Source organism: Onychostruthus taczanowskii, unplaced genomic scaffold, assembly GCF_017590055.1.
Source record: "Onychostruthus taczanowskii isolate IOZ18803 unplaced genomic scaffold, ASM1759005v1 scaffold17, whole genome shotgun sequence".
In the NCBI taxonomy this organism is placed as follows: Eukaryota; Metazoa; Chordata; class Aves; order Passeriformes; family Passeridae; genus Onychostruthus; species Onychostruthus taczanowskii.
In genome coordinates this window covers 10,947,693-10,973,213 of record NW_024498906.1, presented here as the reverse complement: position 1 = coordinate 10,973,213, position 25,521 = coordinate 10,947,693, and the positions used below count along the sequence as shown (strand labels likewise).

Sequence of the window (25,521 nt, the reverse complement as noted above, 5' to 3'; positions counted from 1 at the left end):
TGTGCTTTGCTGTACTTTGGCTGCTGTGTTCTGAAAGTGGAAAGTCTTCTTCTCAATGAGCATATAGATAAAACTCACATGGAATTATATATACTTCCCATCAGAAATACATCTAATGTATTTGAATGTTTTGTAATTGAAAAAAATTTTTTGGGAATTCTCTTATTTGGTATTTTCTACTTGTGCTCAAGATACAGAAAATCTTTTACTGAAAGAAAGCTGAAGAGCTTCTAGCTGCTGGTCTTCAAAAAGGAGCTTTTATCTCATTTCAAGCAATACCAAATCTTTTAGTTGACTTTATACCAACTGCAGTGAGTGTAGTTTGTGTGTTTGCAGTGCCAGAGTATTTCAGTTTATTTCTCTTCCCCACAACACGTGTTCATTTTTCTATTCTGTCCACTAATTTCACTTTTTAAACTCTGTAGGTCTTACGGCCGTGCTCCGAAGATGATTCACCTGGAATCCAACTTTGTTCAGTTTAAAGAGGAGCTACTACCCAAAGAGGGGAATAAAGCCCTTTTGACTTTTCCCTTCCTTCATATTTATTGGACAGAATGTTGCGTAAGTACTCGGAAAAACTCAAATTTAAAAATTAAATTGTTCACGTAAGCATGAAAAGCAAATGAAAATAACAGACAGCACAAGCAGAAAGTCAAAATAATTAAGTCTGGATTGCACAAGCATGCATACTCGATATATTGCTGGAAACAAAACTTAGCTTGAGCACTTCTTGCCATAAGCAGTATCTGTTTGTAATGTTACTTGACACTAAGAGGACAGGCATTTGAATAACCTGTTTCAGCACTTTGTCACAAAAACCTCGGGGTCTTACAGTGACACTGCAGTGCCACAGTGCACTTTCTTTGTAACACAGAAATGTGGTCAGGGTAGTTCAGTTATGATCTGTTGGTGCACTGAAATCTAAAGATGCAATTTTTTTTTTCTTTAGTTGCATCTTCTGTATATGTCAGTACTGGTGGATGTCAGCAATTTAACTGGGCAAGATTTGGAATGTCTTAATCCTGTTTATCTCCAGTTCACTGCCTTTTGGTTTGCCTCTGTTCTGAATTAATTATCCGCTTGAAGGACACAGGTGACATCTGATCTGTGACCAGTCAAAAAGAATCCAGAACAGCCTTAAGAATTATCTGAATTTATCTGTGTAACACTAACCCAGAAGCAAAATAATTCCAAACAGTGCTTCTGCTTTTTTTAAAAATTATGTGTATGAAAGCTTTTAAACAGGTTAAGATTTGAGCAGTGCAGAAGGTGGAAATATCACACTTCTGTTACTATGTGAGAATAAAACACTTCAGCTTTTTAATTTCAAACATGTTTTTATTGTAAAGCTCCAGAAGGTGCAAATTAAAGACCTCAAAAGATGTTTAAAAAAATCTTAATTTCAGTCATCTGAAGAATGATAACGTACCAAATACAATATTTGCTATCAACTAAAATACTGGAAATTAATTGAATTAAAAGACTAGAAATTTACTATGCTTTATCTCATTTGATTTTTTTCAGTAAGTGAACTTACTGTCACTAATTCCATTTGATATGTCTTTCTGTTTGCCTTCTTTTGGAACAAAACTTGCCTTTTGAAGTTGTTCAGAATGTCTGTTTGATTTGATGATTCACCACTTCTCATCCCAGGACACGGAAGTGTACAAAACCACAGTCAAGGATGACATCACCAAGTGGCAGAACGTTCTCAAAGCTCACAGCTCAGTGGACTGGCTGATTGTGGTGGTTGAGAGTGATGCCAAGAAAAAGAACAAAACCAATATCCTTCCCCGAACCTCTATAGTAGATAAAATAAGGAATGACTTCTGTAACAAGCAAAGTGACAGGTGAGCATTCTTGGGCTTGCAAACGTTTTCATCTTTTGACCAGTGTGCTGATTTATAAACTCAACTCCATATGCAAGACATTCCTTGCTCATTTAAAGACTTCCCTTGTTGTCCAGCATTCAGACTGGTGGCTCTGTGAGATCTGTGCTTTGAAGGAAGCTGGCACAGAGAATAAAGGGAGAAATTTTATTTTCAGTTTTCCTGGGTTTGTGGCAGCTTTGAAATGTGTGTCAAATAGATTTCAAGTATCTCCTCCTGGCTTAGCGAGGTTTAAGGGGAACAGTGTGATGTTAATCAGCTTTTAGACCTTCAGGGTTTTTTGTTTGCTTAGGTGCTTGCAAAAGTCTTACCAGAGTTGCAGGTAGTGGGAATGAGGTGAGTGGGGAATGTAAAGCCCATAGGGCTTATTTTTTGGCATTGTACTTTCTGCTGTTCACTTAATCACCTTTCCACTCTGAGATAATTGACATAAGGCCAGTTTCTTCAGATGTTTTTATTCTAAGGAAATAGTAATGAATGTATGAAACTGTTCTTGCTTTCATTAAGACCAACAAAATAGGATTTTCTAATCAGAAATAGTGTTTTACTTGGATGAGAGATTTTCCTTCTTTAGAGATATCATTAATTTTTTTGATGTTAATAAATTGTGATAGAAAAACTGAGGAAAGAAGATGCTCTGAAAAAGTCAATTTATTTGTAAATTAATGGGATCTGTTTATTTTCTGAGAAAAGCAGAGGAAGTTTAACACATAGGATGTGTAAAACCAGATTGAGGTATTTCAATAATCTATTATGGATGATTATTTCAAGTGAGCTAGGAAAGGCTGACTATATGTGATCGAATAGATTTGATTTCTATTTTGTATAATCTTTACCAGGAGTAGCTATATTTGCTGTTCTGCTGATTTGTATTGCTAGGCAGACTTTTCTTTTCTAGGTTAGCTACAGCATTACTTATATTTAAGGAGTTAGAATAATGTATCCATTATTTACTTTAAAAAAAAAAAAAGCTTTAGAGTACTCAATCTGGGTAAAACACTTAACTTTTCTCATAAACTGTATCACATGACAAAGCTTTTTAAAAGCTACCAAGCCCCAACCAAAAAAAAAAAAACAAACCCAAAACCCCAACATAGCTGCCTCCAAACAAACATAACTTAACCCTCATCTTGTTTTTTTTTTCCCTCTGATTAATGTGGAATGAAAAACTAAATATTGTTCATTCTGAATTTGTCAGGAATGCACAGTATTCAGCTGGGCATTTATATGTGAATTATGTGTTTTCCTCCTCAAATAGAATTTTATCAATCTCTTTACAGATGTGTAGTACTTTCTGACCCTTTGAAGGACTCTTCCCGTTCTCAGGAATCTTGGAATGCCTTCCTGACCAAACTCAGGACATTGCTTCTCATGTCCTTTACCAAAAACTTAGGCAAGTTTGAAGATGACATGAGAACTCTGAGAGAGAAAAGGACTGAGCCAGGGTGGAGCTTCTGCGAGTATTTCATGGTCCAGGTAAAAGTCTCTTGATATTGAAGAAAATACTTGAGTCCTAGTTTTAAAAATGGTGCCTTTTTGTTGTGGTTGGACTTCTGGTACTTTTAATGTTCTGATCATTCTTTGAGTGCTGTGGCAGGAATTATGGAGACTGATTTAAAAGGAGTGTTTTTGGATCCTGTTTGCAGCAGGTTTGAGTTACCTTTTAATACAGTTAATGCAGTAATACAGTTTCCTGCTGTTAAAGAAGCAGAATCTTTTCAGGCTTGTCAAAATTTTATGAATCTCAATTGAAGCAAATTAGTTGCATCTAGAAAGTGTTTTTGTAGCTGATCTTGAATTTGGGGTAAATGTCCCATTACTGTGCATAACACTCAAACTCACAATTGGTATTTAATATGAATGATGCTGTTTTCTTTCTTTAGATTCTTATCAGTATTTATGGAGGTGATGTTTAGAAAAGTGTCTGTTTTGAAGTAATCCATACATAGAGTGCCATGAATTCTATTTTTTATGTAGTTATAAATACAGTTTTGTTTTAGCTGGTTTAGAGAAAAGCAAGAACCTCTTGTTTGATAACATTAAAGATCTTGATTCCTTTGGAATTTTCTGGTCCCTGTACAGTGTTGATCTCTACTCCACTGCATCCTCACGTCTCCTTTGACTGCATGTGCTGTCTTTTACATGGGATATATCTTATTTGAGGTCTTTTCTACTTAGCAGTTTGGCTTTGTGTACAAAAATGTGATGCACTTTTATGATGCACTACAATTGATGCTTTCATGATGTAAACTGAGGGGAAATCATCAGTACTATTATGGGAGATGAGTCTTCAGCATTTTTTCATTTATAATAAATAAATTAATTTCAAACTTTTAATAGATCTATGAGCATTATCTTGTAGTGAATCAGGATCTGGATACACATCAGAATTTACTGGCAGAGCTGTATGATTTAATCTTCTTTTGTGGACCTTTCTGTGTTGGGAAGAAATCTGCTCCAATAGCCGGTTTTTCTTATATGTGTGAAATGAAAATTACAAAAAGTAGTTCCTGGAGCTCTGTGGATGGATGAGGACAGGCTGTAATACCAGACATGAATATGTGAATAACATGTTCCCTGTATTGCTTGTGTGCCAAAAGGAAGAGCTGGCCTTTGTCTTTGAGATGCTGCAGCAGTTTGAGGATGCCCTGGTGCAGTATGATGAGCTGGATGCCTTGTTCTCTCAGTACGTTGTCAACTTCGGGGCTGGTGGTAAGTGTCTGAAATGTGAAGTAAGTGTTGAGTGCATGAGTTCCTTCACTGTGCTGAGCAGCCCTGTGCTTTGGGCAGTCCCAGGGAGGCTGCACCAGGCAGTTTGTGCTCTGGTTTTATGCTGTGTGCAAACACAAGTGTCCATCAGTTACAGTCTTACCAAAATTTTGTTTTTTCTCTGTGAGGCTTAGAAGCAATTTTTAATGAAAACCTGTGTTTTTCTCTAATGGGATGATTGTTACAACCAGAGCCCTGAACTATGAAATGACACAAGTATTGATCTGGCTGAGGTACAGCTGCTGTTTTTACAGCTCACTGCTAGGTTTTTCAGTAAAGAGCTTCCTGGAAAAGTGCATTCAGTGTTGCCTCAAATTACACAAGATGTTTGGTAACCACTGCAAAACTTAATAGAAATAGGTGCTTAATCTGCACTACAGAAGATTTAACTTCATTTTCGAGAAAAATTACTGTGCAAGAAGTATCAAATAGCTTTAAGCTATTTTAATGAGCTAAAGCACATGCTGTTATATAACAGCTTTAATCAGATATGTTTTATGAATCTGGTGAAAATACAGTGCAGGAGTAATTGCAGTGCAATAGATTTGTGCTGACTGAACCCAATGCAATACCTGGAAGTGGGGGAACATCCATCCATGCTGGCCGAGTGAGAAACACTTAAGCAAATACTTGTTTGTCTTGAATTTCATGTAGGCTTAATTGCTGATAAATAAATTAGAAACTGGTTGCCACTATACTGATAACAGACATACAATGAAGACAAAATACCTATGGGAAATGAATGTGAAATTAAGTTATCTTACCTCGCAGTGGAAGTTCTGGTGGTTTTTTGGTTTGCTTTTTGAAGCTAAGACATTAAGTCATTTATCCATGTGATAAACTTGGGAAGGACTAAGGCAGCTCACAGCCTCTGGAGAGAGGATGAAGAGGCTTTCCTAGAAAGCAGTGGTTGATTCTTGGATATTAACTTTGTTTACTTAGATGGTGCAAACTGGCTGACGTTTTTTTGCCAGCCAGTGAGGAGCTGGAATGGTTTAATTCTGCGGAAGCCGATAGACATGGAGAAGAGAGAGCTGATTCAGAACCAAGAGGCGACGCTGCTGGACCTGCGCAGTTACCTGTTCTCCCGGCAGTGCACCTTGTTAATCTTCCTGCAGAGGCCATGGGAGGTTTCCCAGCGAGCACTGGAGCTTCTTCACAACTGTGTGCAGGAACTCAAGCTGTTGGAAGTGAGTCAGTGTCATCTGTCCCGTTATGTGAATTACTTCATCCAGTGATCATCCAATGACATCTCTAAAGTTTAGCTGTCATGACCAGCATTCAATAAGGGCTGGCTGGGAGTTATCAAAATGTTACTGTAAGAGCAATTGTGCTGCAGCTGAGTGTGTCACCATGAGGATGTCTTTGGCAAGAAATTTGGAGACATCACATCTGGGAACCAAATCTGTTTAGTTAAAGTGTTTTAGTCTTCACCTGGAAAATTACTCTCTAAACTGGTAGTCATTTACCTGCTTCTTTTATGGATTTATTACCAATCTGTTGAACTGTATGTCCCATAATTTAAATCTATAGCAGTGTTGTATTGAAGGAAATAAGGCAGAGTGGTTATTATGCTGCTATGCAGGCTAATCCTCTGTAACAAAAAGAAGAGATTATTTCTGAATATCACTTTGTGGCTTACCCATGTTCTCATCCCATGGGCGCTGTGTTAGTTTTATCTGTGCCATTATAACAGCAGCTGCTAACTTTTGCCTGTCTGACATCGTGGTAGTAAGTTCCATCTGTTCATCTGCATTTAAAAACTGCAAATCTGCTTCAGATGGTTTGCTGGCACCTTCATGTGTTCTTAAACTAATGTGTAATTCCCACAGATAGTATCATTTGTGTGTGCATTTTGTGAGTTTTTTTGGTTCTTTGGTTGTTTTTTTTAATTTTCAAAGAGTAGCCTTCTAGATCTCTGGAGGCACTTCCTACAGTTCTCATTTTGTGAGTTTTTTTGGTTCTTTGGTTGTTTTTTTTTAATTTCCAAAGAGTAGCCTTCTAGAGCTCTGGAGGCACTTCCTACAGTTCTTCTTTTGCTGCATCCCAGGTCTGTCCTGTGCCTCCAATGTTTGGAGTTTTCCTCTGCACTGTCTCTTATTCCTGCTGTTCCAGTCTTGCTGTGGTGATCCAAACTGAATGCAGTGTTCTGACTGTGAGACAGTGACACTTAATTGTGCATAGCTTGTACTTATCCCTGTTGTGATCCTTCTTCTTAATGCCTGCAAACCTTTTTAACGTGGCTTGACACCACTGAACACACAGCAGAAATCGAAACTACTCTCTTCTTAGGATCTCTGTATTCCTGAAAATTCTTTCAGAATTCAGATCTTTATTATTTCTTCAAGTTCATTGTGCTCATACTTTGGACTTTCCAATCCCTTCAGTCACTTAGTTTATTATGGGTTTTAGGACATTAATAGTTTTTCTAAAAGGAACATTTTTGCACGGGTTATGAACAGGATTTTGAAACACCATTATTGTGTCTATATTCCATGTCTTTAGTTATGCTCATATTTATCTTAATTCTTGAAAATATTTTAGTATCAGACTCTCTTGTCTTTCTCTGTCTTTCTCTTTTTGTGTTCCTTTGTTTGTTTTCATCTCCATTTTTTAATTAATTGTCCATGACAGATGTCTTATCCTTCAATGAATAAGCTTATTTTTGTGAAAGAATCTTAGAGACTAATTTGTTTTTTCCAGGTTTTTATCACTGCTTTATACTTTTCATTTCAGTCTCAGTTAGAACTGATGTCTCCTTAGGAAAGTAGTAGTTTTATTTACAGAAATTTTTTCTAACTCTCTTTTCCTTAAGCTGGGTTTTCAGACTTCTGGAATTTTTCCAAGACCTATTAGTCTTCCTTTCCTTCTCTTGCATCTTGATGAATGTATCAGATCTAGTTAATATGTTTCATGAACTAATATATATAAATTATTCAGGAGACAGCAAGAGCCTCCTGAAGGGAGGGTTGTGCTTTGTGTATTCTGAGAGTAAACTCTTCCAAGAGGTTTTGCTGTGTTTTATCAAGAAAAGTACTTTTGCTGAAGTATTTTCTCATCTGATGATGGTTTATTTCCCAGTTAATTTTATCTCTTCATCTCCAGGTCTCAGTTCCTCCTGGAGCTTTGGATTGCTGGGTGTTTTTGAGTTGCTTGGAAGTCTTACAGAGAATAGAAGGCTGCTGTGATAGGGCTCAAATAGATGCAAATGTTTCCCACACAGTTGGCCTGTGGAGCTATGCCACGGAGAAGGTGAGTGAATGATGTGTTGGGGTGGTGGTATTACAATGTTGAAATAGAATATTTGTTTTCCTGGAACAGATTTTGTCCTTTTTATTGTGGAATTTAATACTGGTCTTGAGTCTAGTCTAGATGAGACATCCATGTTACAAGTTCCACTTACTCTGTTGCTATGATGGAGGTGATGTTTGAGGTTGCTACTGCTTTCCACTGCTGAAAAACATTTTAGAATGAAGGTAAACTCCAGAAACTATTGAAGTAGTCTACTGTGGTATCTGTGGATGTTTTTGAAGACCAGCATCTTTTGAAGACTCACCCTTTTGTTTGCATAGCCTGTAGAATATTTGCTCTTTATTTTAATTATAGTTTGTTCATGTTTCAGTAGACTTAATAATCCTCTAATTGAGCCCTTGAGGTCCTTGTTTTATTACAAAAGCAGGGAAATGAAATTTCACCTTGAAGAGTTATTGCTAAAAAAAAAAAAAAAAAAAGAAAAAAGGGGGTGGAGATCAGAATAAAAGAAGCAAAGATTTGTTTAAAATGGCAATTGGTGCATCAGATTCTTCCCATATTCCTTACATGTTTCTAGGGAAAATAAGCTCCAACATGAGCTAGAAATGTTCTTCCCTTCCATCACTTTTCTAACACAAAGAGTAAAGAGAAGAATTTTAGGATGAGTAGCAGTAAGGTGGAACTGACTGAATGAAGAAATTTAGCAACTAGTGACAAAATTAAGTAGAGTTTAAAATAAATTAAAAAAAAAAAGGTTAATGTCCATCCCCATTTTTATGTGACAAGCTGAGACCTTTATTCTTTTGCAGGCTTACCTCTGTAGTTGATTGAGTTTTCTAAGCAAATTCACCAAATGGCCAATAGATAAGAGCTTCTTTAAGACAATATTCTGGGTGTTGAGCCACCAGCTGCTGTCTAGAAGGGGTTTTTTGGTAGTTAATTCTGTTAACACTGTTAGCTGTGCTAATCTCTTTTTCAGGAAGGTTTTCATCTGAATACGAAACTTCAGGTGAATTTGCAAGCTGCCTAATCACTGTACTGCAGATTTGCCTGCTTTTCTTGATTATGCAGTTTTCAAAAATACAGACACAGCTATTAGAAATTATCTTTGGTCATAACTGCTGAACATCTCAAGCTTTGTTTGTGTTTGTGTTGAAAACCAGAAGGATTTATTCAGATTAGGTGTTGTGCATGTAGGGATCTGTGTGTGTAGGCACGTGTTCCAATATTTGACTCAGTAACTTATATGCAATTTAATTCCTTAATTAGTTACTGTATACTTTGAGAATAACAGATTTTTCTGAGATCCTATAAGCAGCATAATGTGAAAGCAATGAAAATGGAATGATGTAATAGGACAAGAGAAGTTTTATATTGATTTTACATCCTATTGAAAGCAAGCATCTGGCTTCTCTTACAGTTAAAATCTCTGGGTTACCTGTGTGGACTTGTGTCAGAGAAGGGACCCAACTCAGAAGACCTGAACAGGACTGTGGATCTGTTGGCAGGGCTGGGAGCAGAGCGCCCTGAAACAGGTACTGCCAGGAGTGCTGCAATTCCTTCAATAGCTGACACTGTCTGAAATGCATAGCATGGAGTACATCAGTAATACAAATTTTCAAGTATCTCTACATATGCACACACACATTGATAGAACTTTATCCCTTGCAAGTTCTTTTAGTGTCTGTTTAGTATTTCAAACTACCTGTGCATCTCCTTACTGTTGCAAGTATGTTTTCCCATTGATGTTCCACTTATCAATATTTAGGTGATTGATCTTGAACAGCACTAACTTGAATTAAGTTCTTAATGCTTGCAGAAAAATATTTAAAATAAAATCATTGGAAAAACAAATGGAGCATCCTTGATTGCGTGCAGATAACTTGCACCTGGAGCTGCAAAGTGATAGTAGTTTTTTGTTTTCTCTCCACTTTCTGCTGGAGAAAAAGCAGGGAAGGGATGTGGGGGGTGCTGTTCTCAGAATGTGTTTCTAAGTAACAGCTCTTGTCCTACTTTTTTCCAAAGCCAATGCATCACAGAGCCCTTACAAGAAACTCAAAGAGGCCTTATCATCTGTAGAAGCTTTTGAAAAACACTACTTAGTAAGTATGAGTCTTGGTTATTTATACTAGTTTTGTGTGTGTTTGCACTGTAGATTAAATAGGGCCAAAGTTTTCAAACCTGAGAAGATACATTGAGAACATAAATTTGTATTTCCATGTTTTGGTAGCAGAGGTTATTTCTTGCACACTGAACACAACAAGGCTGATTTGTTTAACAGCTGGAACCCTGTAGGCCCCAAGTTTCAAATATTTGCATTAACTTTAATATTTACAGTTGTGAGCTGGAATGAGCTGGAGGTTATTATCTGTGGGTATGTATACTTAGATATTAAAAAAGCCAATGTCATGGCTGTCATGTTCTGCTATCTCAAACTCAGAATTAACTGACTCTTACCCAGAAGAATATTGATGTGTGAATTCAGCTTCCTTTTAAATGGTTTGGCCTTGCATTTTGCAATGAATATTACATGATTAAAGTTATACTGTTGATTTTTTTTTTAATATATATAAACTGTGGGACATCTATGGGTAATAGGGTTGTACCTGGCATAGATTGATGCACAATGAGGATTCTAATGTTGTGTATCTTTATTTCCTCTCAGCTCTCCTACTGAGGAGCCATTGTAATTATTTCAGGTTTTTAAATTTTTCTGGTTGTTTTTCAAATAGAAGGTTGCTAAATAAAACAAAAAACTCTTGACTGTCACAAGAATGTGTTTGCTTTTTGACGGCTTGGTTTGACAGTTTTTGTTGGTTTTTTTGGTTTGGCTTTTTTTTTTCCCCCACCAAATTTTGCTTGTTTTTTTTCCCTTAAATAATTTTCCTTTAAATTTCTTATATTTGCATATGGCCAATAAGGTTTTTTGGAGAAAACTTGAAGGAAAATTGAATACTTTTTTTGAAACATGGAAACTATGTGATACTCAATTTTAGAAAGTTTTATCAAAAGAAAAAATCTCAAAACATTTTGTCTGAAGATACTGGGTTTTTGTCTTCATTTGTTCTTCATTTATTTATAGGACTAATTGTGTAGCTGGATCAGAATTAAAATCTTGAGAGTTGCCAACTTCTCTTACCTATTCAGTTCCAACTTGCACCTGAAGATCTCTGCTAAGCTCAGCAGTAACTTCCTAAATTTAAGAAGCTAAGTGGGATCTGTAGTGTTTGCCAGAGGAATTGCCATTTCTCTTTGTATTTATGACTAGACTTTTATGCAATGGAAATTCAGATATCAGATACACTCTAAAGGATGGTTTTCTGTGTAGTTGTCATGTAAATATATACATTTTATGTATACCCATATTTAATCTTGTCCTGTATTCAGTGGACAAGAAAACAGAATTAGTTAAAACTTAATGGACCTCAGATAAGATAATTTATTTGCATTAAAAAAAAATCTTCTCCGTTTGAAGCAATTTCCCTTTATCCTGTCAAGATGTGATGTATTTTTTATATTTTTACATGTCTGGCCAGAGTTTATTACGGATTTTTGGAAGAAGTTGGGTGGTTGAACACAGTGTGTGTGTTGTAACTGCTAATTTTGTGAGAAAGGTTTGCTGCTGTTGTTAAAGCTTAGGGCAAGGGGAGGAAGGTGACACTTGGACACTGTGGCTGCATTGGAGATTAAGCTTAAAGATGAAGGATAAATTTCAGTTTGGGAATGCAAGAAAATTCCTTTAAGGCACTCTTGTGAAAATAATTATTCTGATTATAACTTAGCATTCACAGATATGGGATATGACCAGCTGCAGGAGGAGTGAAGGTGACCTGTTAGAAACTGCTGTGTATTTTGTGCTCAGGGCAAATGTGACTCATTCTGGGCATTTTGTTGCAGTAACTTAGTCTCTGGCTATGAGTTTATGTGAAATAATCATACAGCTGCCAAAAATACATAAAGCTTATAATGGTTTATTTTCTTTTATACAGGATCTGTCCCATGCCACCATTGAAATGTACACAAATATTGGAAGAATTCGCTCAGCTAAGCTTGTGGGAAAGGACTTGGCAGAGTTTTATATGTAAATGACTCTTTAAAATGTCTTAAATGCATTGCCTTTGAAAAGGTTGAATATTATCTCTAAGGAAGATATGCTATAATTAAACAGGCATTTTAGAAAGTATTTTAAAAAATGTAAACAAACCCTATTACAGGGAAAAAACCAACTAGCTATCTCTTTTACCAACCTTAATTCTCACCTCATGATTTCATACTCTTACCTTTAACTGTCCTGTGTTCTTCAGCTTGATCATTTCTTCTGGGGAGAAAAGGCTGGGAAAGATAACAAAACTTTGAAACAAGTTAGAGGCCTCCTTAGGAAGCAGGCTATAGTAAATACAGTTGTTACCTTAACTACATATATGAACTGCATCTATCTAAAAAAAGGAAACATGTCTTTGGAGAGTAATCCATTTCATATTTGGGGTTATCATTGCAAAGTGCTTGTTTCCCCTCCTGTGAAACAGTGATTTGATTCCTGGTTTCCACTTGTTTTTTTTTTGTTTTGTTTTTATCCCTGCTGTTCAAACTTCCTGGTTTCCACTTGTTTTTTGGTTTTTTTTTTTTTTGTTTTTATCCCTGCTGTTGAAATCTACTGAGAAAACCTCCTGCATTTTTCAGTGTCATTTTTGTTTCTTATTTAGTAGAATTTGGGAGTCATAAGTGGGTTTTTTTGGAGAATATGTTGGGGCTTGCTTCTCACCGATATTCACTTAAGCAGTCTGATCTCCACATCGCAGCAGATTCTCCCAAATTAACTTAAATTTTCACCAGAGGGAGTAATCTTAGGGTTAAAGACTGCCATGGAACTGCTGTGTGGTGATAAAATTTTCATTGAAGTATCCTTCTGCTTTAAAATTTTTGAGTAAGCAAATTTTTAGTTAACTGTCAGAAGCTTTGGGTGGCTTTTGTTTCATTTGTGGGAGCTTCCTTCACCTCAATTGCTCTGACTTGGGATAGATCTACATATGGAATAATGACATTAATTGCATTTCTGTTTGCTGAAGTGAATTGCAACAAGGAAGGGCCATATGTTGATCTGTTACCAGAAAATTCAAGATCATAATGGTTCACTGCAGTTTGTCCTGCACTTACTTGCAGTGTTCCTCCCCCATCAGCACTTTGAGAAAAGATGCAGAGAGTTTTCCTGGCTGCAAAGGTTCTTACAGTGCTCATTTTTTCATTTTCCAAGGAGGAAGAAAGGTCCCCAGAAGGCAGAGGTGTATCTTCAAGGAGCACTGAAAACCTACCTTGCTGAGGGCTGGGCACTGCTGGTCACACACACGAGGAAGCAGCTGGCTGAGTGTCAGAAGCAGCTTGGGCAGATAGAAAAGTATCCTCTAACAGGCTGAGCCAGAACAATCAAGACAGGAGAAAATGATGCTTGGGATTATTTTTCTGACATATCTGTAACTTTTATTTAACAGACATTCTGAGTTGGAGCTGAGACAGCTGAGTTATTTGATAACATAGAGTGTATTTTGGGGGTTGTTCTGTTGTGTTGATTTTTTGTTGGTTTGTGTGCTTTTAGATGTACATGTCAGCCTCCTTTGCAAATTTATTATTAAATAAAACAATGAAAGCTTTTCTATATTTGAGCTGCAGTATTTACAGAATATTCTCACATCACTTTTAAACACTCTTAAATTTTTCTGCATCAGTGCAAATGCCCATAAGGAATCTGAGCCAGTAATATTGCATTCTTAGCTAAATATTCAAGTGATTATTTGTATCTCCAGCACTTAAAATTTTAAAGAATGTCTTGTGACTTAGTTATGGTAAGTGGTGCTGTAACAGCTGGTAGATTCTCAGCCAGGTAATTGGAATAAAATAGATTACTCAAGATTATTTAGTGCTGAATGTTTCCAGTGTCATGCAAGATACTGTGTCTTTAACTTGCACACTGCATGGATTATTGTCAAAATATTAATTTCCTATGCTCATTAATCTTTTTAGATGAGGCAAGATTGCACTGGTTAATTATTGATCGTATTTTTAGTAGGTCTGCTTCAGAAGTATTGAGGTTCTGGAATACTCTCAGATGATGGAAAATCTTCCATTTTTTCTTTTCTAGTGGAAAAGTGCAAAGATGATGACAGCAGGTCTTGTCTCTAAAGCTCACAAAAGCAGTACTTGAATGTCTTGTTTTCAGTCAGATTTGTAATTGTTGTGGGTTTCTATCTCCTGTTTCCTTAACTTCATTAGTTATCTCCAAACAAGCAGCCTGTTAGCTGGTGATAATCACTTAACAGAAGAGGAACGCAAAAGATTTTGCCAAGAAATACTAGATTTTACCAATCAGCAAGCAGAGAACCAAGGTGAGTCTGGGTCTTAAAACTTCAGCTTCTCCAGTCTGGTTGTTCCCCCAAGGTAGATGGGGAGGCTTTTTCTGATTGCCTTAATTACTTTGTGTATAATTTCTGAATTTGTGTTTTCCAAAACATTTATAAATCTACTCTAATGAAGAATAGTCAAAGATGAAAGGGTAATTAACATTTTCATCCTGAATACTGCAAAGTCTTTGTTTTCCTTCTGTTGTTTCTCTGCTTTAACAGCCCATAATTTATTGTGTGTTGAGTTTTTTCAATTCCTAACCTATCTTTGTCTCTCAATGCTGGCATGCCAGTGGCAGCTCTGTGATCCATTTTTGGATGGTACATCAAAAGTGGATGTTATAAGCATCCACTTTTGATGTTATAAGCGTCCACTTGCAGCTTATTTTTTTGTCCATCCTGTTTCCTCTCTTCATGCTGCTTCAGTAATATCAAATATCTTCTTATCAGATATTAATCACAATTCAAATTAATATGGAATACTTCTTGTAGATCTGAAGACTGCTTATTTTTATGCAGAATTTTTTTCTTAATGAGTTGATGCACCATAAGTAATATGTTACTTTAGACTTGATTCTTAGTTAATTTTAGGTACTGCCTTAGAGTTGTTTTTGGAATGTAGAGAAGAGAATGAAAACCCCTTGCATAGCAGAGCTGCTGGTTCAAGGCACCAGCCTGATTATTAGTTTATTAAACTGGTACAAGCTCTGGGAAGCTGGTCAGTTAATGCTGCTGTGTCTCTGTAGTAGTAAATGTTCAACTTCTGTTTGGACAATCTCTCTTAATTCAGTTGTTTTTAATAGCCTGGAAATGGAAATTGTAGTCTAAGTAAAACAAATGTCAGCATCTTTTAACTCTCACACAAGATAAAAAATTGGAAAGCAGTGATTTGTTGTGAAATAATTAATTGTTGAAAAGTTGTTGATCCATTTAATTCTAGGGATTGAATTTTTAAGAGAAAAATTTTGCTCATTTCCAGCGGCACTGAAGAATAATAAAATCTCTGTTTTTTTATCTTTCCAGGTCAAAAGGTTATATTGCCTATGCACTCCTTTGCCCAGCTGAAAACTCTGCATTTTGACCCTCCAAATGCTGTTGTCCACGTGGGTGGAAAGTTGTCCATCGAGTTGACTTTGCTGAGCCAAATGCCCATCCCTGTGCAGGTGGACCAGGTTGCCATCCACGTTCACTTCAGCATTGAGAAGAACAGCTACAGGAAAACAGCCGAGTGGCTCACCAAGCACAAAACCTCCAACGGCGTCATCAGCTTCCCAAGTGAAATTGCAGGCTTGCCTTTGTCCAGAAACAGCCTGCCAGCCCTGGAGCTGGCTGAAATGTACGAGAGGAGCCCCTCGGACAACTCCTTGAACACAGCAGGAATCATCTGCAAGAACGCGCACATGCTGCTGCGGCGGCAGGAGAGCAGCAGCTCCCTGGACGTGCCCTCGGGGCTCACTTTGGAAGATGGGGCTCACGTCTTGAAGTGCAACAACTTGACTCTGGAACCAGGGGACAATAAAATAACGTTCAATATTCAGGTATGTTTTTGTAGCTCGTGACAGAGAAACTAGAAATGCTGGCTGAGGAAGAGTGTTGTGCTGGTGAGTGGTGCCTGTTGTTATATATACAGGTATTGTTTCCTGTTACACTTGGATCATCCATTCCCCTTGCAGCTTTTTGTTGTTCTCCACCATCGTTTCTCTTGAAAGGATGCTGTTGTGTTTATGCTAAAACATACAGATGACTCTTCTACTTGAAATCATTTGAGTCAGCCTTCCCAAACCTATTTTAAACATCTTGACTATGGCTGCCAAAAATCTAACTGATAAATTCATATGCAGCATGATGTACTGCTCATGAAGTCTGCCTGAGCTGTTGAGGTTACTCAGAATAACATCTAAAAGCGTTGATGTGAATTCTTTCTCCAGCCATTCAGTAAGTGGTCATGTGGTTAAATTTGGTTGACAGCCTTTTCTCTGCAGAGTGTGGTAGAATAATTTTCACTTGAGGGATGTAGTAAACCTGCCTGCAAGAAGTTGAGATCAGCTACAAGTTTTTGAATTTAGATGATGTTAGAATTAAAATTGTCCCTGTTAGTCATCATCTAAGTTAACTAACTTATTACTTACTAGTTATCATCTGTGGAATGGCAGTGCAGTCATTTGAACTACCTACTGACCTAATTTCTGAGCTTTCTTATCCTTTCAAAGGACTGGGCCATGTTAATGGGATTTGGACCAGAGGCCTTGGTGACTGGAAATGTCATATTCTGTAAAATGAATTTACATGTATGTAAAACTGGATTTCAGCTGAAGGAGCATTACTGAAAAAAAAGCTGTTAGGGACTGCACTGAGCTGGCACTTGGGATTAGTGGGATCAGGATGCAATTGGAAACACCAGGAGAAGAGATGGATGAAGAGCTAGACAGAGCTCTGCTTTGAATTTATCTGGTTCTGCTGTGAATCTGGTGGTCAGTGGAGAATGTACAGCCTTACTTTTATAACTGCTATTTTCCCAACCTTCCTTTCAAGAAAAGAACATTGCATGGGAAGACTGTTCAGTGTGAATCCCACAATATAGTTGTTTAAGGCATGATTTACCTGTCCTTAAAGGGAAAATCTGAGCATGTTATAATTTTAACAGTGTATTATTAGATAAAACAATGAAAGCTTCTCTAGATTTGAGCTGCAGTATTTACAAAATATTTACTAAAAATCCATTATCATTGTAGTAATACACTGTGTCACTTCTACTGGATTACACAGCTGGCCAGAGGATAGAAACTGCTGACAACTTGTTTTCTGGATTTTCTTAAAGTAATGCTTAATTGCACCACTTCTGCAGGAAGAGGAATGACTGTGCTTCTATGACCCAGAGGGAGTTTGATCATTTCTGTAGACCTTACACTGATGATTAACATTATTTATGCTGACAGCAATCTTCCAATTTTTCCAAGCCTTAAAAGAGATCAGAAAGCATTGTCGAAATTCTTTAGACCAATATTCCCATCCCATGCTAAGATTTAAAGTACGTGTATATTATGTGTTACTTTACTCATGCTTTTCTGTTTTTTTTAGGGCTAAAATGTAGTGATTTTAATGTCAGAGTGCATAATACTGAATTTCAGTCTGGATTTGCCATGTAAATAACTGCATGACATTGACTATTGAGTTGGTACAGCTTTACTCCATAATTTGTAGACTTATTTAATTCTACCCAGCATTGGTATTTATGCATTACACTTGGAAAGTGGCACATGAAATAAAGAAAACACTTCCCATTCCATAGCAGTTCCTAAGAGCAAATGGAATCAAGAATAAATATACTAAAAGGTGTTACTGATTTGCTTTTGTTTTTAATCTTATTGAGAAACATCCAGAATTCCATTACTCAGGGTATGGGAAGAGTTGGAAATTAAATATGTATGTGTTACTTTCTTGTAAACATTGACTCAGGATGTGTGGTGGGGAATGTGTGAAATCGATAGCTGGAGCTGAAAACTGTGCCTTATATAAATGCTGTAGGATTTTATAACTGTTTTTATGAATTAGCCAAATAAGCACAGGTGTTGTTTAGGTACTTAATAATGTTTTTTCATGTATGTTGCAGTTTGGGGGGGAACCAACCAACAAACAAGGCAAAACACACCCCAAAGTAACAAATTGACAGCATAGCTACTACTACTACATTAATTATCCTGATTACTAGTACTGGTTAATTATGATGTTTTCTCTTGAATCAGACAGCACTCTAGAGCTTCTGTCTTAGTGGGGCAAAAGGTGCTCCTTTGTGTAAATCTTGTCATTTACTCAGAAAACTGAGTTTTCTGAAATCTCCAGTTTTATTTTACAAACCCAATGTACCTGATAAAAATGAGATGGAAACATGCTGTTCTTTAGTAGGATTGTTCTAGTAGTATTTACTTAAAATTCAGAAAACAATTCACATGTTTTTCTTCCAAGGCCAAAGAACCTGGGACATACACGCTCAGGCAGCTGTGCACTTCAGTGGGAAAGGTGCAGTTTGTCCTTCTTCACATCTACCCCATCGTGCAGTACGACGTGTACTCCCAGGAGCCCCAGCTCAAAGTGGAGCCCATGACTGGTAGGTGCAGTGGCTGTGCTGAAGCTGCTTTGATGATTCCTCTTGTGCTCCTGTGGGACCAGAGAAAGTGTGTCATGGCTTCAGTATTACTCAGTTTGCCTTACTCTGCCTTGTGAGTTTAAAATACAGCCTTGCTTTTCAAATTATCCATCATCATGTCCTGCCAGTGATGGCCCGTTTTGGACAACTGATTCCAGTGCTTGGCTCTGGACACACAGTGTCACTTTTGAACCTTGATTTGAACATGCATTGTCACTGAAATATCAGGTGTGATTTGAGCTGCCACACTGACTAGAAGTGAATATTTACATTTGTAATTGACCAAGCTCCTTACTGGTTGTGATCACAGGATCAGTTAGGCTGGAAAAGACCTCTGGGATCGAGTCCAACCTATGGCCAGACACCACCTTGTCACCCATGACCATCCAGTCTTCCCTTTAAACACCTCCAGGGACAGTGACCACCTCCCTGGGCAGCCCATTCCAGTGTGTATTCTCCCTTTCTGTGAAGAAATTCCTCCAAACTTAATGCTACAGTCTCTTTGATATTTACAAGAAATAAGTAAGAAGTGGGATTCTCTACTAGAGAGGATATAAACTTATTAAAAATGAATACTGACTGCATCCACTGGTTTCAGGGACAGCTGAACACTAGTTGTTGTAGTGTTCATAAATGGAAGATAATAGTGATTTGTTTTCAGGCTACTGAGTGTGGCAGCTGAGGAGTTAATGTGAATTTTGTGCTGGCTTTCCAGGGTGCAGTGTGTGGCAAAGGAAGGACAGGCATATTGGGCATATATCTAATTAAGAGCCCTTATGAAACTGATAGCTGTGATTCTGTGTGCTGTGCACACTGGCATTCCTGTGCTGATCATGTAAATGCAGCTTGTGGGTGTGACTGGAATCACAAGTGTGAAAACACAGAGCTGTCTGCGACCTGGAGAACTTTAAAAGCTTAGTAAATTCTTTGGGGTTATTGTATTTCACTGAAATCTGTGCTAGAGAGACAGCTCATGTAAGCCATCCAAGATGCAGTGAGTGTGAGCTCTCAGGCTGAAACAAGTGGTTTCCCCACAAGTTGTATCTCAGCTGGATTTCATGTGTCCCATAACACCAAAACCCCACACTTGCAAGTTTCCCCAGTGTGTGACCAACTGTCTGCTAACAAGCCTTAGTGCATTGTAACCACGTGCTGGAATGTGTTAACAATTCCTGCTCTGTGCTCCAGAAAGCCTTTTGGCCGGCATCCCCCAGAAGGTGAAGTTCACAGTGACCACTGGTCACTACACCATGAAGAGCGGGGACACCCTGCAGCTGAGCAACGCCGATGCCATGCCCATCCTGTACCACCCTGAGAGCAAGGCTGTCATCTACTCCAACACCAGGGGTAAGCCAGGAACTGAAAAGGAATCATCTTTAAAAGGCTGACAAGTTCAGTCATCCTGAAGCTTAATACTTACAGCATTAAGAACACTGACACTGTTTGTCAGTGTCATTATTAAGAACAGTTATCAACAGTCATTATTAAGAACAATTTTAGGGATTTGCAACTGAGTACTTCAGTGCAAGAAAGGTCTCAAATTTTCACCCTCAAAGTAGTAGTATGAGCTTTGACAAACACAGCTGAACAATTTTAATTCTATTGATGAAATCCAGAAGGCATGTGAACCTGCTGCCTGTCTCTCCAAGGTTGCTTGAAGTGAAATGATGAGACTTAACAAGGTGCTTTCACTTTGTAGAAACTTGAATAAGTGTCTTATGATGGGCTAAAATAGCTCTTTATCTGGTTTGAAGTTTTGAAGTTTGTTGTTCTATTGCCCTCTCAGTTCTTTCCTGAACATTAGGAGCCTTTTATTACATGGAAAGTGGTGGTTAACTTCCTGCAATTAAAGGGTAGAGCATTACTCCTGGGAAGTTAAATATTTAACATGTTCAGATTATAGCTGGTTTGAAGAGGTTGCTGTGGAGTTTTTTGACATGGTTTCTCATTGCTGTTTTTGTAAACATTGCTGGGAAGTGGTTATGGCCCCACATATTTTTCTATTATTTTCTTTTTTTTCCCATTCTACACATCTATAGAAAAGATCTCAGAGTCATCATTAAGGATTCAGTCTTCTGAGAAGATTACAAGCATCAGCTTGCCAGTGGCTCCTGCTTACCATGTGATTGAATTTGAACTAGAAGTCATGTATTTGCCATCAGCCACAGAATCTGCAGTGCAGAAGGAAAATACTACAAATAAAGAAAATCACAGAAAAAACAAAGAGAAGCAGAAACAGGACAACTGCATGGCTACTGTTGACCAAAAGGTAAGGGTAAACACTTCACAAAATAGAAGTGGTGGTGAGGGGGAACTTGCTTGTTTGGAACTTATTTTCTTTCAAAAGACATATATGCAAAAATCATACCGAATGTTACAATGTAAAGGAATTGTAAATATAAGCAGAAATATACACTCTTGTTAATAAATTGTCAACTGTTCCCTTGTCTAGTAATCTAACTTTTAGTGTTTTAACACAGTTTATAAAGCATGGAGGGTATCTGTGTCTTTGTAAAAGGGAGCATGGTGGTCTTTTAATTCCAGCTTCTGATTTATGGGAAAGATGAAGTCAAGTGTGCTGCTTCAAATTAAAACAAATATACATTAAAAGCATTTTTAAAAATATTTTGAGCTTGTACTTAATACATTAAATTATTATAAAGACATTAAAATAATAGATCTTACAGCAGTTTAATGTGATACTCACCTTTACCAGAGTAAAGGTGTCAGAGATGCCATTGCTGTCCTTTTTTTTTCTTGTATTCCCCTTCACTTTTTATAGTCTTTAGAACTGGATATGTCAGTTCCTAGAACAGTAACCTGTTCTTTTTTCAGATGAGATTTTACATACTGATTTTTTAAAAAAATGTTTATTTCTTCCCTCCTGAATGCATTAGATATAGACACTTGATGAGAAAAGTTTCAGTTAAAAAGGAAAATAAAAACCAAATCATTGTGCCAAAACCATTGCAAATAAGAACTGTGTTCCATTTTTTCCTTCAGGTGACCATTGACTGTCCTTGGTCGATTTACTCCACTATTATTGCATTAACATTCTGCATACCCTTTAATGCCAAGCATTCCTTGTTGTCAGCTGGCAAACGGTAATGTACTCATTATTTATTTATTGTTTCTTTCTTCTTACAAAGTATGGAGCTGTATGAGGTTTCATAACTCATATTTATAGCAAGTTTTGCTTTTTTTTTTAATATATAAGTTGGGCTTTTACTGTCTTCCCCCTGGAAGCTTGTGCATTTCCTCTCGTGTTCTTTCATGACAATAAAACAAATTTGTGGTTTTGGAAATAAGACCACAGGATGAACCCAGTTATCCTGTTTGTGTGTGGTTCTTTGGCTTTGTTTAATGTGAAAGAGGATGTTTTACAGCCTTGCTTTATGGACATGGACTCTTCCAATGTAACTCTTCAGTTTTTATTGAAAAAACTCTGTCGTATTTTTCAGGAAATATGTGCAAGTCTGCGTACAGAATTTGTCAGAACTCTGTTTCCAGCTTTCAGACTACAGCCTAAAAAATTCTGCTGAGTGTACAGATTTGCAGCTGGTACCTCTCAACCCTGCATCTCAACAGGTAAAATTCACTTGCTGATTTATTCAATTTATTCATCTTATGGTTGCAGTTTGTCATTGGGTTTTAGGAAAAAAATCAGGTAGAGACAGTTTTCCAATTAAATACAGCTGTAAACCAGTTCAGTTGCAGAACAGTTTCTTACCACAGAATTATAGAATGGTTTGGGTTGGAAGGGGATTTGAAGATGAGCAAGTTTCAATCCCCTGCCCTGGGCAGGGACACCTTCCACTAGACCAGGATGCTCAGAGCCCCATCCAACCTGGCCTTGAACACTTCCAGGGATGGGGTATCCACAACTTCACTGGGCAGCCTTGAAGTTTCTTTCAGCCTTGTGTGAACATATTCAATTGTTAATTCTTGGTGCCTAGAAAAAGTATGTAAGAACATTAATAATTTTATTAAATTTGACTGTTCATTAAAATATTTTAAAATATGAAATTGAACTTCACTGAATGTGAAGTGTTTCCTCTTGAAACAGTTGATTGTGATACTGAAATGGATCCTTCCTTTTAAAACCATGTGCATCATGAAAAAGATTCACTGTTAGCCATTTTGTTCCATATTTCCCTAATGATTTATTGAATTTGTTTCTATAAACTGTACCAATGTCAGAAGAGACAAAAATATTCATGTGTGCATTTCCTTTTCTTTCTCAGAGGAAGGAAGCAGCTAACACTCTAAACATTCTCTTTCAGGTCGTGTACAGTAAGCAATCAATATTCTTTGTATGGGAATTGAAGTGGACAAAAGAGCTTCCTCTCTCCTTGCAGTGCCTGTTTTCAGTCAGCTTTTGTCCAGCTACCTCTGAAGAACAGTCTCTTATCTTGAAGCCGTTCACTTACGAATTCCAAGTGGAAAATTTTTTTGTAAGTACTCCCCTAAGTTATAGGGTAGCATATCTTAACTGATTATGGTTTCCTAATAAATCAAAAGGGAAAATCAAGCAATATATTAGAAAAATTCTGTTGATGTCATGAGGTTGATACCTACTTAGAATCATTGGAAAGTTTGTGAGTGACAGGGCTGCAGCCTGATGTGATGTAGTGGAATCATATTCTTGCCACAGAAATGTGGTGAGGGCTGTAACACTTATGCTTAATTGTGTTCTATTTTTTACTGTTTTCACCTTCCTGGGCTGGTGCCATGGAGATTGTCTGCCGCTTACTGAGCTGCTTTTTCCCTGCTGGCTTAAGATTGTGCTCTCCAAAGCAAACTGCAGTTTCCAAAATATCTTTGCTATTGAAAGCATCTGAGTAGTTTTTTGCAGTGTTTGAGATGAGGTCCTCTAATGAAATATTTAGGGTTTTCTAGGCCATTATCTGAAATATTCTTCTTCCCCTTTGGAATGGACAAACTTTTTATTCCTTTGATCAGCTAGGTAGCACATAGGCTGGGTAGAATTCCTTTAATAGGAAGTTTTATCAACATTATTTAATCTCATCTCTCAACTCAGTGTGATGCTTGGGTAAAAAGCAGAATCATGAGAAGACTCTTGTTTTTTTTTAAAATCCTTTTGTCTGCTTTCAGTGGTTTCTACCTGTTTGTTACAAACTGGCATTGAGCAACATTTCATGTGTTTGTTTGCCTACTGCCATGTAACAAGCATTTTTGGCACCTCTATCAGCATCTTTCTGGAGTTTTTAAAGACAACTACGTGTGTGAAACAGTGGGAATTTTATGGTAGAAATTTAATTTTGTAGGAATTAAAAATCATTTCTTTGATGTGGGTACTGTTATTCCAGGGACTATGACAGGAGGAGGGATGAAGTAGTTCTGTATTACTCAGAACCTGAGTGATGTGTCTGTAAAGGGAGGAGCTAAGAAACTGATAAAAATTGTTTAAGTAGTAAGATTGGTGTCCATTTAGGAGCACTGAAAGGCTGTGTTAAAGTACAGAAGTGAAGGAAAAATTATATTTTCACTACTGGTATAAAAAATAGATTGAATCAAATTTGATTTGTTCTAGTGGAATTTGTCCTTGCCCATGGCAGGTGGGTTGGAATCAGATGATTTTTAAGGTCCCTACTATTGCACAGCATTCCAGGATTCCACATTCTATGATGTTATTAAACTGAGCAAGAAAATGAACATTGCTTGTAAGTGATTCTTGCATTAAGAAGATTTAACAGGATGTGTCTGTTACGTGTGAAGCTGGTACTGTACCTATCGTCCAGTTCAATTTAAACGCAAATAAAACACCCCTTTTTTTCTTGATAACAGCACTGTTTTCTTCCTGACAGACACTGTACCATGTGAAAACTGAAATCTTCCCACCCTTGGATGCAGAGTACTGTAAAACAGGCTCACTCTGCTCCTTAGAGGTGTCCATCACCCGGCTTGTTGAGCTCTCTGAGGTTGACAGAGATGAAGCATTAACAGAATCAGATGGATATTGCACAACAAAACTTATGTATGAAGGTAAGACTATTTTTCTTAATCATTTTAATAAATTTCCCCCTAATTTTTTCTTGACAATGACATTTGCCAGACTTGCTATGGCATAAATTCCTTTATTGTGGGTACAGCTGCTTAGTAAAGCAGTTTTCGTTGTGCTAGACTGGGAATATTTTATTTTCTCCTCATTAATCTGCCTTCCAGTGGAACAGAAATGTTCTTCTAATGGGCACGTGTTTGAGGCCCAACTGTGTAGGGCTGTTTTCTTACCTTGCACAGCTCTTCACACATAAAAACTGGTGGGCTTTTAGATGTTGCTAAAATGCAGATTTTCAAAGTGCTCTAAAGCTATCCTGAGGGTTCTCCATTTTTCACAGAAGAGCTTCATAGTGTTTTCTCTTTATTCTTGCAGTTGTTGACAACAGTAGTAACTGGGCAGTCTGTGGAAAAAGCTCTGGAGTGATTTCTATGCCTGTAGCACCTCGAGCAACTCACAAAGTGCACATGGAAGTGATGCCACTGTTTGCTGGGCATCTGCCTTTCCCTGATGTCAGATTGTTTAAATACCTCCCTCACCATTCTGCTCACTCCATGCAGCTTGATGCTGGTAAGGCCATTTTGACCACGTGGCTACTTACAGAAATTACTCTGCTTTTCCTGTGTTCTTGTGTAAAGAGAAAAGGAAAGCAAGAAATACACTGACAATATATGAACCAGGTACTCACAGGTGTCTCTGCTACCTTCACTCACAGTCCTAAACTGGAACTTGCTCTAATGAGAACTTTGAATTTGGGTTGCCACCTAAATCTCTGAGGAGGGATAATAAATGCATTGTTCTCTTATGTTTCCTTTAAAGATTAGTATGCAAATCAGTTGTCACTGGATTTATAATCAAGTGAAAGCTGTTTGATAGCCCTCTAATCCTGCAGCTCCATTTTCTCTAAATTGTGTGTGTCTTCATTAGCTTTGAGATATTTTTTCCCAGTTTTCAAGGGATTGAATGTGAAATAAAAGAACTGCTAAAAATGTGGGCCATTGAGTTAGATGCAGAGTTTAAATTACCACAGCTATGTAGAGTATTTATCTGTATTGA

General features: G+C 37.4%; 1 protein-coding gene across 1 annotated transcript in view; it reads left to right on the top strand.

Annotated features, from left to right (window-relative positions):
• The window catches only part of TRAPPC10 (trafficking protein particle complex subunit 10), a 37,433-nt gene that overhangs the window by 9,565 nt on the left and 2,347 nt on the right, over positions 1-25,521 (top strand). Inside the window, exons 3-22 of the mRNA XM_041399847.1 lie at positions 426-561; positions 1,654-1,850; positions 3,170-3,365; positions 4,490-4,601; positions 5,601-5,848; positions 7,764-7,910; positions 9,331-9,445; positions 9,936-10,012; positions 11,900-11,991; positions 13,162-13,302; positions 14,175-14,287; positions 15,326-15,840; positions 18,266-18,407; positions 19,635-19,793; positions 20,486-20,715; positions 21,450-21,550; positions 21,908-22,034; positions 22,730-22,900; positions 24,275-24,452; positions 24,841-25,035. Of these exons, the coding sequence (XP_041255781.1) occupies positions 426-561; positions 1,654-1,850; positions 3,170-3,365; positions 4,490-4,601; positions 5,601-5,848; positions 7,764-7,910; positions 9,331-9,445; positions 9,936-10,012; positions 11,900-11,991; positions 13,162-13,302; positions 14,175-14,287; positions 15,326-15,840; positions 18,266-18,407; positions 19,635-19,793; positions 20,486-20,715; positions 21,450-21,550; positions 21,908-22,034; positions 22,730-22,900; positions 24,275-24,452; positions 24,841-25,035 (3,392 nt within the window). The remainder of the gene's footprint in view (positions 1-425; positions 562-1,653; positions 1,851-3,169; positions 3,366-4,489; positions 4,602-5,600; positions 5,849-7,763; positions 7,911-9,330; positions 9,446-9,935; positions 10,013-11,899; positions 11,992-13,161; positions 13,303-14,174; positions 14,288-15,325; positions 15,841-18,265; positions 18,408-19,634; positions 19,794-20,485; positions 20,716-21,449; positions 21,551-21,907; positions 22,035-22,729; positions 22,901-24,274; positions 24,453-24,840; positions 25,036-25,521) is intronic.